This window comes from Saccostrea cucullata, unplaced genomic scaffold (assembly GCF_032062105.1).
Source record: "Saccostrea cucullata isolate Sc308-1 unplaced genomic scaffold, CSIRO_AGI_Scuc_v1 ctg462, whole genome shotgun sequence".
Taxonomy (NCBI): domain Eukaryota; kingdom Metazoa; phylum Mollusca; class Bivalvia; order Ostreida; family Ostreidae; genus Saccostrea; species Saccostrea cuccullata.
In genome coordinates, this window is record NW_026931071.1 from 219,673 (window position 1) to 235,713 (window position 16,041).

Consider the following 16,041-nt stretch of genomic DNA (forward strand, 5'->3'; position numbering starts at 1 on the left):
TCATGATTTGAACAAACTTGAATCTACACTACCTGAGGATGATTCCACATGAGTTTTATCTTTCCTGGCCCAGTGGTTCTTGAGAAGAAGATTTTTAAAGATTTTCCCAATATATTCCTATGTAAAACTTTGATCGGTCATTTTGGCCCCACTCTACCCCTGGGGGTCATGATTTTAAAAAATTGAATCTATACTACCTGAGGATGATTACACATGAGTTTCATCTTTCCTGTCTCAATGGTTCTTGAGAAGAAGATTTTTAAAGATTTTTCCTATATATTTCTATGTAAAACTCTGATAGGCCATTTTGGCCCCACCCTAGCCCCGGGGGTCATGATTTGAACAAATTTGAATCTACACTACCTGAGGATGATTCCACATGAGTTTCATCTTTCCTGGCCTAGTGGTTCTGGAGAAGAATATTTTTTAAAGATTTTTCCTATATATATCTTGGCCCAGTGGTTCTTGAGAAGAAGATTTTTTTAAAATACCATTAATTTTTTCACTTATTCATAATTAGGCCTAGAAAAAAAATATGTTTGTTTCCGCTTTCCCGACCGACCCTAAGTTATGGTGCCGACCCTAAAATTTTTTTTAATGCTTTTGTCCCATGAAGTGCAAGATTTCACCCAGGGAATTATAGTCTCCAACTTTGCATGCTTTTTAAGACAGAAAGAAGTTTGAGTCTCCTTTCTATTATAAGTTTAAGTCACAGAAATGCTTGAAAACACCATTTCTTTTGTCATTAATGTTACTTCTATACAACATGTACAAGTTTTGATTAAAGAAGTAAAAAAAAAAATTTTCCAAAAAAAAAAATTTGCCTACCTACCTACCCTATATTTTTTTCAGCCTGAAAGCGGAAACAAACATATTTTTTTTCTAGGCCTTATCTCCCCTTGGTAAAGGGCGTGGCCCTTCATTTGAACAAACTTGAATCCCCTTCACCTAAGGATACTTTGTGCCAAGTTTGGTTGAAATTGGCCCAGTGGTTCTTGAGAAGAAGATGAAAATGTGAAAACAGACAACGAACAAATTTTGATCAGAAAAGCTCACTTGAGCCTTCGGCTCAGGTGAGCAAAAAAGGCTTGATCGTGAAAATTAATCATCGCAAACTAGTAAACTGTGAAATAAAATCGTTGCAAATAAAAGTTGGTTTACAGTAACTTGAAAATATCTGGATTTTTTTCATAGAAAAACAATTTACATCCATGTAGGTACTATAAACTACATGTAGATGTACATATAAAGCTACATTTCAAAAACAAATGTGTATTCAATTATACATTTTATGTACATAGACAATCTACTCAGATGAAAACTTATAGAACCCATTCTGGAAATTCAATGTAAGAACTGATTATGTTAAATTAATAATTCATCACAGTCCTGAGTCACACAATCTCTTTTTCAACTGTCACAATAGCTCCTCTTTCTTCCCACTCTCTCTTTCTCCCTCCCCCCCTCTCTCATACAAATGCACACAGTATCACAGTGAAATGATCAATGGAAAGCATACAACATTAATAAGATGGTACATATGGCTATCACACTAGCCAAGATGATGGTGTCTCTCCGCTTACGCAGGTTGATTTTTTGCATTAAGTTGTTGATGACAGGAAAACGATCTGTTAATTAAGTTAAGGGATTTTTTTTCAATCTATAGAATTAAAAGCAGTTTTTTTTTAAGTATACATGTGCAGTAGTCCGTGTGATAAATAAATAAAGGATACTGGCTAATGAATTCATTCTCTGTGTAATTCCCCCCAACATCCTCTTCTGAGATTGCAAGTTTTCTTTTGTGGCTATAGCAACACTGAAATGTAAGAGGACAATTGTAGACTGTAAAAAATGTCATATAATAAAACAAGAAAACTCCCAAAATATCTATCCAATTAGAACATAAAGGTGAAACTGGCACAGTGTAATAAAGATTCCATAAAAGTCAGTGATATGAGAGGAGTTGGGGATAAGAGTTGGGTACCCCCAACATTATTAATATAGAAAATGTGACATTGACAATGGTACCATTTATCAGTACCACTCATATAACCTTAAAATTCTAATTCGCTGAAAAGTCATTTGGACCAACTTTTTCTAGTTACATGTAGTTATCTGTCCAGATAATTTTTAACAGCCCTGCCAACTGGACTAATTGTTTTCAACAATTCTGATAAGTATTGATTTGATAGCTTCAATGATTCAAATGGTATCCTTACCTTATCTGATCATCAATGAGTCGATCAGAGCTGTAAATATATAAAGTATCCTTTAAATTCACAGGAATTGAAAAATTCATAAACAAATATGACATAAATTTCTAAATCAAAAGAGATGCACTTCTCTCAAAGTTTACAATTTTGGCAACTTAACCACGTGACCTGATATGAATTGTGTTGCATGTAGGATTTTTTCCCAATTGTCATAAAAATGATCAAGTTGGTAACAAATGAAATACGAAATGTGATGAATGTTTTCGTTTATCTATGTTAATTTTCTACCATTGCTCTTCGTGTTTATAATTTCAATAGCCAGGGACCCTAATTTAAATAGTGTGAGAGCCCTGAGAAAAAAGAAAACAACACTTGACTTACCTTCTTATGTGTTCATTTTCCTTCAGGTAAAGATCTGTTCTTCTGTTCAGACCAGAGGAATTTTTGTATGCACTGAAATGTCAAATATTTATAATAATTATTATTCACGTAAGCTTTAATGACACTATTCTTCATGAGTGTGAAAGCTACAAACTTTAAAATGACACACAAGTCGAGTTTTTGTAGATCTTCAGTGATATTACCTCAAAAACTTGTTCTAAATACTACATTAACTGCAGTCTCGGTTAAAGTTTGCTTTCCAAAATGAGAGTATATATAAAAATTTTTAATTAAATGTCATTCTGAAGCATTAATTCTTTCCTCCTATAATGTATTTCAGTGTCTTTAATTTTGGTTTCCTAGATATTGCACAGAATTCATTAGATATTCAATCTAAAAATTGTGGTTATGAGAAAAAAATTCTGGTTTTACCCAGCATATGTAAACCCTGATAAATAATCTTTTTCAACATCGAAAAATTTGATATATAGCAGATAAAAAACTTCATAAAATACAAGTATTATCTATTATAACAAGTATATATAGTTACTTGATGTCTCTGTGAACAGAGCCCAGAAGATCTTCCCTCTCCCTGAGGGTGGTGATATTGGACTTGGTTTTCTGGAATTCATGGGAGTAGTCCTGGAGAATATCACGGTGTCTCTGTAGGGTGTGGAGGAGGGCAGCACTCGGAGAATTGGTTCCAATGTTCTGGGTGTAATCTGCCATTCTGTCATTTGTCTCCTGAAGCTAATACAAACTTTTGTTATGTCTACATGTTTACTACGATTCCTTTAATCATACACATGAATGTTCAATTTCCAAGGATTACTGTTTTTCTCACACTGATTTTAATTCGTTGAATGTAGAGTTTGCTTTAAAAATGTTTTTTAATTAAAAAAAATTAGCAAAAATTAAATCTATGTTTATTTCATCAGAGTAATGAGTTCAAGCTCAAGATTTCAAGTATAATAAATTTGAGATATTATATAACTGCAAATTCTAATTTGACTTTTCCGATCTTGAAATCTGCATGTACGTCATCAATTTCTCCCTACCTTAGACAGTAGTTGTTCAATCTCCATTGCCATGGTGTCAAACATGTGTTCACTGCTGGATCGCTGAATCAAGGGAGAGGACTCACTACAACAACAAACATCCAATACAAATTGTTGTTTTCATCTATTGTGCAAGAATACAAAAACCATGAAAAGTAAGAATCGTGCAAACATACAAAACAGGTTCTATTTTTAAAATGATGTACTGAGGGTGAACTTTGATGAGAATTATCAATTTACATAATCTTCAATGCAAAAAAATTGAATGATAATAAAGTTTATTGAAACAAAAATCTTTACCTTCCATAATCTGTGTGTGAGGAATAACTAGTTCCTAGTTTACTAAAGGAAACTAATTTCAAATCAATTTCATTTTCTAGCTGTCTTGCCTGTTTACGTAAATCTGAAAAAAACATATCAAATGCTTACGAATGTTAATTTTCAGGTGCAACTAACACAATCGTCAAAAAAAAAATGCATAAGTCAACTAAAACGTAAAAATGTCAAAATTTATATATTATACTTTGTTCTAATATGATCTGCTATAGAAATGAAATTATAGTTTGAAGTTTTTGAAGTACACTATTTATGGCCTTGACTCTTTGGCATTAGAGGCTTAAAAGAATATTTTGAAGCCATCTAAAATCAACCACCTGATTTTTGTTGTGATTTGAACTTTGTTTTAGTGTAAAGGTAAGAAATGAAGATTTATAGTGATACTCCAATAGGGAATTAAAAGTATGTCTATACAGCAAAAAGTCAAAACAGGCAGAAAATTGAACCTATTTTGATTGTAACAAGCTGTCAAAGTTTGGGCAAGATTTCATGGATCAGGTCTGAGATTCCAAAGAGATGTCAGTAAAATTCTTTAGTCTTCATGAATTTAGTTAGAGCAATCTAACTGTGTCTCAAAACAAGCCCTCACCACAGTTAGAATACGTCCCATATACTTGCAATAAAGCAAATCGGGGCAGATCCACTCTGAAATGATTTTTAAGAATACAAAAGGGCTTGCGCTGGAAAAAAAACACCAAATTGATTACAAAAAAAAACCTTTTTGAGATTGTATATGCCTTTTATCCAAAAAAATAAATGACAAAAATTCAACTATTTTTCTCAGTGTTTTTTTTTCAATCTTCAAATTTACCTGTCATGTTTACATTCGGAACTCTCTGGATTATTCTTAGTAATAGTAAATGAACTGACTTCGAGTTATCCCCCGTGTTTATTTTGCTATATCAATGCAAACACAAAGAGCGAAATCTATTGTTAAACAACCTAAGTCTTAAGCAACCCTATACAGTTTGTAAGATTGATCCCCAAGAAGTTAAGGATCTTCCGAGGGTTCAATCTCCTAAACAATGGGCATACAGAAAAACTTGCTTGCTAAAAGTTATTCCTTTTTAAGTGTTTTGATGCGGATTTTTGATATTTATAGCCAAAATAAAAAATTTCAATTTTTGCACTGTAAATTTATAGCCCATTTGGGATATTATATCCCAAACGGACTATTATATCCCATTTCGGCAATTGGTCTCAACCTGCTAAATAGTCAAGACTACGACACATTTTGTGATCAAGCAGATATGGGTAGGAGAGAGAGCTATGCAGACTGCCGACCGTGGCTTGAGACGAGGTTCAAAAGGGTTCATTTGAATTAAGTTGAATTCCCTTCATCAATGAATTCTCTGACTAGTCTGACTCCGAGATAAGTTTGGTTGAAATTGGCTTCTGGAAAAGATCTAATATGAAAAGTTTAAAACGACAAAAGACAACAGATAAATTTCAACCAGAAAAGCTTATTGGTTTTTCGGCTCAAGTGCGCTACAAATATACCATCAACAACAACATCGCAATTGTATGCTTATACCAGTCATCTTTTGACTGTCATTAATTCAAATGAGCTTTTAAATTGTTGTTGTGAAGCCAAAGTTATCTGAATTTTTCTTTGTCCTAATAAAACAGTACTTAGGCATAATGTTGTTAAAAACCTTTGACAACTGTTCGTAAAGTGAAAGCTAAAATCGTGTTTACAAAATCCCACCTTCCCACAAGTTTCCCATGTCGGCCATATTATTTCCACCAATCGGAGTTCCTCGGATGACTCGTACCTCGCACATAACCTCGGACGTCAACGGTGATCTTCCATCTTGCTGATTCAGTCATGTGATCTTATTTGAATTTCATTCAAATATTATACTTTTTAAATCCCAGTTACTTTGATGCACGCCTAACACTGTGTTCTTACTTTCAAAGAATACTAACATTTGGTTGTAATTAACACGAGGAATTACACAAATAAAGAAACCTTTACTAAGAACTTTAGGCAGAGCGAAATATGAAATGAGTGACAAGGCAGTTTCCGGCGGAGAAATGTAGCGATCTGATGCGTATTCCTCCACCTATCACATCCGAGGTTTGAATGGAGCGTAGCGGAGTCAGCCGAGGATTGCCGATTGTATTTCCACCGTGTCGAATTCTCGCGAGACATCATACGGTCTAAACTCATTGAAGCTGATATAATTGGAAATTCTTAAAACTTTTGATTTCTTTTTCATGTCTTTAGAAAAAAATATTTTATTAAAATTAATTAAAAGTTTAAAATTGTCAGTAATTTTAATGTGGGAAATTTCTTTATTAACTTATTTCCAATTTCCCATTCATCTTTTACTTCCACCATTGCAGAGATTTTTGACTGACATGACAATGTTACATAAAATGTGAGAAGAAGAAAAAGGAATACATATTGTAAGTAATAAAAAGAAAGAACAAAATCAAAAATAGAACAAAAATACAACAAAACTGAAAAAAGCAGAAAATATTAAACATATGATATACTATTTTATGTAGAGGATAGCCAAACCAGTATCCACTTTGAACAACAATTAAGAAAATCTCTAGCATTTCTCCGTCCATGTCATTCTAAACGTTGTAACGAGCCTTTTGAAAAGCATCATAAAATTTATGATGTTTCCAAAACTGTCATATTTTCCACGTCCGTCTGTCTATAACTGTCTGTCCGCAAAAAGCAGGAACTTTGTCCATAAATTTTGAATGGTTCAAGCCATATGCACTAGTTTCGTATTATACATGAATTGCACTTATTTTTACCAAATAAGTTGGGATGCCCTGTATACGAAACAAGTGCCTGGGGTTCGAGTTATGACTTTCACCTTGTGACAATTTTAAGACCTTTCTTTAGTACCAACAAATCTGACCTCTTGGCCTTGACTTAAATTTCACCTTGTGACAAGACCTTTCTATAGTACCAACATATCTGACCTCTTGGCCTTGACCTCAGGGGTATATAGCATATCATTTTTGAAAGTGGGGAGGGGACAGTCAGAACTTACCTGGAAGAAAACTTTACAAGCAAAAAAAAAAAAAAAAAAAAGGGGGGGTCTCCAAACTTGAAAATCGTAATTCTAGGGGGGTCAACTTTTAAGGGCCAAAATTTAATAACTTATACACTACAACATCTCCCTCATTTCGCTATGTCGTAACAAAAATTGAGGCCAATCGGACTTTTAACGAACATATTCAATAGTAGAAAGTTATTTCTAGAAAAAAAGTGGACCGCCCTTGGAGCCAGCCCAAATGCGCATAATTTTATAAGTTTGTTTACAAGGCATCCCTACTATTTTTACCACACTTGTTTCATTTGTATACAGGGTATCCCTACTTCATATTTTTACCACAAGTGTTAAAAATAAGTAGAGATACCCTGTACATGAAACAAGCGCCTCTGGCAGCCCCCCCCCTCCCCTAGGCCTGATGCTACGTGGTATTTATGTCACAATTAAATATCATAATAGTCCCCAATTTTCTTGATGTTTCACAAGGAATAAGTTCATGATTTTAATGTTAAAATGACGTATGGCTTGTATTAAATATGTAAAAGGCAATGCATGATGTTACATGTAATCACTGTGATATACAAACTGTACTATCGTGACGTCTCACAGGGTAGGGGCACCAAGAAACGAGCAATCGAATCAAGGTGGACGATCGGGACCAAGACAGATAATTGCAAGACTGCGTTCGGTATCTGAAATTCATGCTAGTTTACGAAAGCTTTAATCCTGAAACAATTTAAGGCATGTGATGATCAACGAGGATCTCACCAAGCGTCGAGACAAACTACTATATATGTGTCGCCAGCTTTGCCGACAGCATAAAATACTACAGGCTTGGTCATCAAACGGAAAAATCCGCATCCAGTAATAAGAAAAAAAACATATCTCATCAGACAGGAGGACGACCTCTGTCCGTTCGGCCACGTTCCGCAGTGATAGCATCTATCCGTTAGCTTTGACATCCGTCCTTTCCAGATATTTAAATGTGATTGTCTGTGTATAAATACCTATATTATATACAACGAACAGTTGACAAACAAAATCTGCATTTTGTTTCATCAATTAAAATGTCATTTTCACTTTTTTTTTCTCTTAAGCTGTTCAAAATTTGTAATAAATTTTAATATAGCCTTTAATATTTGTCTATATATAGAGATTTTTATTGCAATTCTAAACCCACAACTATGCCACTACATCTATGCTTCTCAGTCTAGTTATTTTTTGTACATACATGTACGTTGTTCTATGGGCTAAGCTCATACACAACCAGCTACTCAATTTATACTGCAACTCTGTCATCGGTGGTCAACTGTTGTTTTTTCATATTTTCCAAAATATTTCTTGTATTACCAGTTTGGTTCTAGTGTATATATTTTATTTGTTGTTTTTGTTTACATTGTGTTTATATTTCACACATCTTTTTGTTAGAAACTATTTTATTACATTATGTGTTCAATACTTAAGTCATGCAAACTTTGTATACATATGTCAAGTGAATAATGTAGTAGGCGAAATTTGGGCAGCTACTGACTGCGGTCTTATACTTCCATACAATTATACATATCAAAAGATAGACAATGGGTAACTCACTAGAAGAATATCGAGCTGCAGTCGGTTTATTCTATTTATCAGGTAAAGGAACTTCTAAAAAATGTTTGTGGTCTGTGTCTCCATGCGCATATTTGTTACAATTACTCAAAAATATTTTAAAACTACTTAGTCAATGCATGAAATGTATTACACATAATTCTGTGTATATCAATTTCTATTTTCAATTGTTTACATTTGTTCTGTTAGCATGTGGCGATATCGAGGTCAATCCGGGGCCTACCATTGAACATGTCCTTGACATTTTACACCTCAATATACGAAGTATTAGACACAAAATCGATCATTTAAACTCTTTTGTTCATGATTTTGACATTTTATGTTTTACAGAAACCCATCTGGACCATACTGTACATAATGATGACTTACATTTAGATGGGTTTTGTAATATTTTGAGGAAAGATAGAAATTGTTACGGGGGTGGTGTCATGATTTACTTATCTGAAAAAATACGCGCTATTAGGCGACATGAATTCGAACCAGCTGACGTTGAATGCATATGGATTGAAATTGATAATCATACCTTTAACTATTTCTTATGCTGTGTACAATGAAGCGCATTGAAGTGGTAAAATTTTCCGTTTGGATGAAAAGTTATGAGTCATGTTTTGAACTTCAATTGTAACATAATGACACGCCCATATTTTTTGAAACGAGAAAGGAATATTCGTCGTAGTGTTAGGACACCCCATTCTTCGCGACAAGCATCACGAGTTACACTGAAATGGAGCTTTTAAAAAAATTAGAAGAGGGAGATAGAGACTCCCCGCTTCTGTAAAACACAAATTGCAACGAATATGTACATATTTTTTTAACTAATATGTCTATTGAAGTTACCACAACACATGTTTCGGTCGAACACGTGTTTACTCAGTGTTTATTTAGATCCTCAATTTGATTGGCTATTATATTTATGGAAAACCTGTTCTACAGGTATTTGAAGAAACAACTTGACCGTTTTATCCATTTCTAAAGAAATGGGCGTGTCATAAGATGACAATAAACACTCTAAATATAGCTCAAAACGTTCCATTCGAACGGAAAATTTTACCACTTCAATGCGCTTCATTGTATATCGTCCCCCAAACTCTGATGGCAGTTTTTGGACCAAACTTTCATGGAGTATTGATAAAGTTGGTGAAAAATCCAATAAGATAGTAATAGTTGGTGACATTAATGTTGACCTCTTTACAGCTCCACAAACACATATCATCCGTGAAATAATCGCAACACACAATTTAGTTAACAATATCCATGAACCTACAAGAACTACGAACACGTCGAGCACGCTGCTTGACCCAATTTTTTCTTCTGTTGATATTCAAGTATGCGAATCGGGCACATTAGTAATGGAATCATCTATAAGTGATCATAGAGCTACTTTTATCTCGCTTTTTTCTAATATAAACTACAATCGCTCTTACAAAAGAAAAGTGTGGGCCTATAAAAATGCGGACTTTGGTAAATTAAACACTTTGATAGAAAACTGTAATTGGGATAAAATCATCAATGAAGCTGATACCATAGATTTGGCCACTGAAAATTTCACATCTGAATTTCTCACTTGTGTTCGTGAATGCGTACCGGAACAAACAATAACAATCCGTCCTCGTGACAAACCATGGTTCGATTCTTTATTAAGGAAAACAATTAGAACTAGAGACCGTCTTCATAAAAAAGCACATAAAACTAAAATTTTTCTGATCGGTCTGAATATAGAAAGGTACGGGTAACAATATGAAGAAACATGCTATGGCTAATTATTACGACAATATTGAAACATATTTAGAGGACTCAAGTAAAAATAATAATAAACTTTATTGGAAATTGATGAAGGATTCATTCAACATTAAACTATCTAACGAGATACCACCTATTGAAATATATAATGATAAAGGTGGTAAAAAGTTTGCTTACTCTGACGTAGACAAAATTGAAGCCTTAAATTCTTATTTTTCATCTATTTCTACTATTGATGATTCAAACGAAACACTACCAAACATGTACAATCTATGTAGTAACACATTTTGTAAAATATCAATTGAAGAACATGAAGTATCAGACATTATTTCAATACTTCCCGTGAACAAAGCTATAGGTCCCGACTGTATAAGTCATAAAATGTTAAAATCTACCCTTCAGTCTGTTGTTAAACCACTCACTATGTTATACAACAGGTCCCTGTATAGAATATTTCCATCTTTCTGGAAAATAGCTCATGTTATTCCTCTTTTTAAAAAGGATGACCCCTCTTTGGTTTCAAATTATAGACCTGTGTCGCTGTTATCCTGTGTTAGTAAAATTATGGAAAGAATTATTTTTAAACATGTGTACAATTATTTTCACGGTAATAATCTGTTTTATCGATATCAAGCCGGTTTTTTACCCGGACATTCTACTGTGTATCAATTACTAGAAACATATCATAGTATTGTACAAAATATTGATGAAGGAAAAGTATGTTGTATGGTTTTTTGTGATTTGTCTAAAGCATTTGACAGAGTATGGCACAAGGGTCTCATTTTTAAATTACAAACTTATGGTTTATCCGGAGATATCCTCCAGTGGTTTTCTAGTTATCTAAATCATAGGTCACAAAAAGTAATGTATAAGGATTTGTTGTCTTCAAAACTTGATTTATATAAAATTTGATTGGGGCCACTTTTATTTCTGATATATGTAAATGATGTTGCTGAAAATATGATGTCCATGTGTAGATTGTTTGCTGATGATAATTCGCTTCAACAATGTTCATACAATATTTTAGACATTGAATACAAGCTAAACCACGATTTACACATTCTAGAATCATGGTCAGATAAATGGCTTCTAAAATTTAACCCATCTAAAACAAAGGTAGTCTTCTTTAACACAAAGGCCATTTCTATTATGCCAAAATTATTTTTTAAAGGAGATAGGCTAGAAGGTCCCAGTCCATAGACACTTGGGTTTATTATTGTCACAGAATCTCAGCTGGTCTGCATATATTGACGGTATTGTAAACAATGCTTATAAAAAACTTGGGCTTTTGAAAAAAAAGTTTAAATTAGTAGAAATAACCTTTCAAAATTGTACACTACATTTATTAGACCAATGCTCGAATACGCTTCTGTTGTATGGGATGGGTGCTCAGAGCGAACAAGATTCTGAAAAGCTGGAAAAAGTTACAACTAGCTATAGAATTGTCACCGGACTTCCTATTTTTGCATCTATGAAACACTTTATTTAGAAACTGGTTGGGAAACTTTAAAATTTAGGCGTTATGTTGCAAAAATGTTACTATGTTCAAAATACATAAAGGGACTGTCCCTGAATATTTAAATAATATTGTACCAAACAAGCATGAAAATGTATCAAAATACAATACCCGCAATAAAGAACAGTTCATTATTCCAAGATGTAGATTAGATCTATTCAAAAAGTCATTTGTGCCAGACGCCGTGAAACAATGGAATTTATTGAAATTAGATACAAGAGAAATCTCAATTAATTCCTTCCGTAAAAACTTAAGAGCTTGTACAAAAATCATCAATCCGCCATCATATTTTTCTTTTGGTAAACGCTACACAAACATACTTCATACTAAACTAAGACACAACTGTTTACTTAATTATGATCTATATAAACGCAATATTATAAACAGTCCTCTTTGTTCCTGTGGAAAGTATGAAGATGTTTATCATTATTTTTTTGCTTGTACAAAGTATGCAAATGCTAGAAACAATCTTTTTAACCACCTGTTCGTTCCCGAAAGAAATTAACGATCGACGTAAGCAATTGTACCCCCAATACAAAGCTGCCAAAAGACAGGGCAAAAGGGCTTCACTAGTCGTCGACAAGCTTTACGTGGAGGGTCAACTGGTACCATTTCAGAACGACCATTCGAGAGATCGAATCCCAGCATTTGAAAACCGCGCCGCGCCGCCGACAGCGCATAGAAAATTCAGATATGCGGAAGCGCACTAGGAAAACCAAGGAGAACTGTGTAAACAGGAACTACAACATGTACAAAACGTAAACAATGCAAACTCTCTCAACGATTTGAAAATTATTAGTTTAAATGTTTGTGGACTTAATTCGAAATTACAAAACCCCGAATTTATTGAATTTATAAACAACAACGATATTGTATGTTTAACGGAAACAAAAACCGACAATGCTGATGATATTGAAATTAAAAACTTTAATGCCTTTTGTAAACATAGATTTTCATTGTCCGAAAAAATCAGGTGGGATTGTATATGTTAGAGATATATTCTAAATATGTTACCGTTATAGAGAATGAATGTGAACATGTTCTATGGATAAAACTATCGGGGAAAGCATTTAATTTTCAAAATGATGTAATTATTGGTACTGTTTATATCCCACCTATAAATTCTCGTTTTTCATCCACAGATATTTTTGATGATATAGAAAAAGAAACTAATAATCTAATTGATAGTTTAGATAGCATTTGTCTTATGGGTGATTTTAATAGTAGGGTTGCTATGGAGAAGGATTATATTGAAAACATTAATTCTCATAACAATGATCATTTATTTTCAAATGACATAATTATAGATGAAAATATTTTTCTTAGTGATACATGTGATGTAACAAGACTTGAAAATTATGGTTTATCTGTTGATAAAAGTCAAAAGACAAAACATTGAACCAATTTGGTAAAAAACTGTTAACTTTATGTAAAAACTGTAATATTTACATTCTAAATGGACGTTGTAACACTGATATAAACGGTGAATTTACTTGCAAAAACTGTAGTATAGTAGACTACTGCATTGCAAATATTAACTTTATCAAACAAGTTTCAGAAATGTCTGTTTTAGAATAAAGTTTTATTAAATAACATAGATGGTAAATGTTTTAATTTTATAACACAGCTGTATAAAAATATTAAATCAAGAGTAGTCTCAAATGGTCTGTACTCTGATCCCTTTCCTTGTACTGTAGGTGTTAGACAAGGGGAAAACCTATCCCCATTTTTGTTTGCCATCTATCTAAATGACCTTGAAGATTTCATGAATTTAAATAATGTAAAAGGTTTATCATTTATAACGTCTAAATTAAATCGGAGTTTAATTTGTATCTTCGATTGTTTGTTTTGCTATACGCAGATGACACGATCCTTTTGTAGGAAACACAGAAGACTTACAATACCAATTGGATGTATTTAACAAATATTGCAAACAATGGCATCTCAAAGTTAACACCAATAAAACTAAAATTGTAATCTTTGGAAAGGGCAATCCAAGAATTGAAAAACCAATTACATTAAATGGAATAACATTAGAAATCGTAGATAATTTTAAATATTTAGGAGTAAGTTTTTGTAAAAATGGTTCATTTAACACAAATGTCAAAGAATTATCTCAGAAAGCAACAAAAGCTATGTATAGTGTTATTGGAAAATGTAGAAAACACAACCTTAATATAGAATGCACATTGGATATGTTTGACAAAATTGTAAATCCTATAATTTTATATGGATGCGAAGTGGGGTTTTAATCATTCACCATTGATTGAAAAATTGCACTTAAAATTTTGTAAGCATATTTTGCATGTAAAGTCATCAACACCAAATTTTATGGTATATGGTGAATTAGGTAGATACCCTATTTCAATTAATATAAAGGTTAGAATGATAAGTTTTTGGTGTAAACTATCTTTTTTACAAAGGGATAAATTATCATCGAATTTGTTAAGTGTTTTAAAGAACTACAATAATCCATGGTAACTTTGTCAAATCTATATTGAATGAATGTGGACTTTCTTATATTTGGCATACTTGTCAACCTGTAAATGTATCATGGCTGAAGAAAATAGTGTTTAACACTCTGTATGATCAGTTTAAACAGAACTGGTATAGTGAAATGTTTAACTCGTCTAAAGGTCTTAATTATAGAATATACAAAACTTCTTTTTGTCTAGAAAAGTATTTAGTATCTCTGCCTTTTAAGTACTGGAAAATATTTTGTAAGTTTAGAACTTGTAATAATAAATTACCAATAGAAGTGTTCCAAAAATGAAATTGGTGATGAATTTCATTACTTATTTAATTGTAATGATTCACTTATTTTGAATTCAAGGTTATTATTATTATCAAAATATTACTATTCACATCCAAATGTGTATAAGTTTGATCAACTTTTTAATACAAAAAATACAGTTAAATTGACAAAACTGTGTAAATTTATAAAAATTATTTTTGAGAGAGTTGGCTCTCCTGGTTAGCTCATTGTTAGTTTTGTTACTTTGTACTTTTTTCTTTTTCACGCATGCACATATGTTTAACTATATTTGTAATCTTTCTCAACACTGTACTTATGTCAGTTCATGAGAATAAATTCATTGTCATTGTCATTGTCATTGTCATTGTCATTGAAGAATTGGTTACAATTGACACTAATTTACTATTATGGGGTGACAGAGATTTGCCTGTATCAATTAATATTAATATTTTTGCTGCTGTCCATAGATTTATTACTGAAACATGTAGATTTTAAAAATTTGTAATTTAATTGCATCACTTGAAAATATTATAATTATTATATTTTAATGTATTTTTTGCATGACACATTGTTATATTTATGGAGAGGAACTTGTAAGTTGCAAGAACATGTTTAATCATTTGACTGTGATATACAAAACAACTGTACTAGTACGCTAGCTGCAGTGATATACAAACTGTACTAGTACGCTAGCTGCAGAACTGTAGCTCTTCGAAAAAATATTTTGATAGACCAAAATATTTTTTTCAGAGAGCTACAGTTCTGCAGCTACCGTTCACGGTTGCACATACACAATCCGAAATTAAGACAATTTCTTCTGTTTATCTATAGAACTTCTTTTGGTATAGAAGAAAACACAAGATGGCCAACTGACAGAGACAGAACCAAGAAAAAGAAGAAAAAAATGAGTAGCAGAAAATGAAATCATTAATCGATATAAATATTAAATAACATGACGTGTTTGTGAAATACCGATGCCCAATATCATTATGGTGCCCAGTTAGCGATTAAGATGAAAGTTTTTCAATGAAAGTAAAAAACAAGGTGACAAGGACAAAAATAGTTTAACACTCCCCATCCCCCGTCTAGTCTTAGAAATAGGGTGCGTCGATTTACTCAAATGAACCACAAATGGAAACAAATGGACCCAAATGGAAACTCAAATGGACCCAAATGGAAATCAAATGGACCAAAATGGAATATAAAATATATATATTATATCGTATTCTCAAGTTTTTACTTATTTAAAATATAGAAAATAATGAAATTAGCCATGTTAACAAAAAAGAGAATATTTTAATATCATTATTTCCTTCAATTGTATTTTTAAAAATGCGATTTCATTCTAAACTATTTGATAGTTTCTGTGGCCGTAGGAACGGAAAGGGGGGGGGGGAGGCCATGCCAACCCCCC

General features: G+C 32.7%; 1 protein-coding gene across 1 annotated transcript; it reads right to left on the reverse strand.

Annotated features, from left to right (window-relative positions):
* Positions 1 to 1,105: 1,105 nt before the first annotated feature.
* Positions 1,106 to 5,731, reverse strand: LOC134231304 (Golgi SNAP receptor complex member 1-like). Its single transcript, XM_062713241.1, has 8 exons — positions 5,697 to 5,731; positions 3,953 to 4,055; positions 3,653 to 3,737; positions 3,145 to 3,344; positions 2,595 to 2,666; positions 2,220 to 2,249; positions 1,734 to 1,816; positions 1,106 to 1,628 (listed from the first exon to the last, which is right to left on the reverse strand). Exons 1-8 carry the CDS (start codon positions 5,722 to 5,724, stop codon positions 1,504 to 1,506), a joined length of 726 nt encoding a protein of 241 aa, XP_062569225.1. The 5' UTR covers positions 5,725 to 5,731; the 3' UTR covers positions 1,106 to 1,503.
* Between the last annotated feature and the right edge of the window lie 10,310 nt (positions 5,732 to 16,041).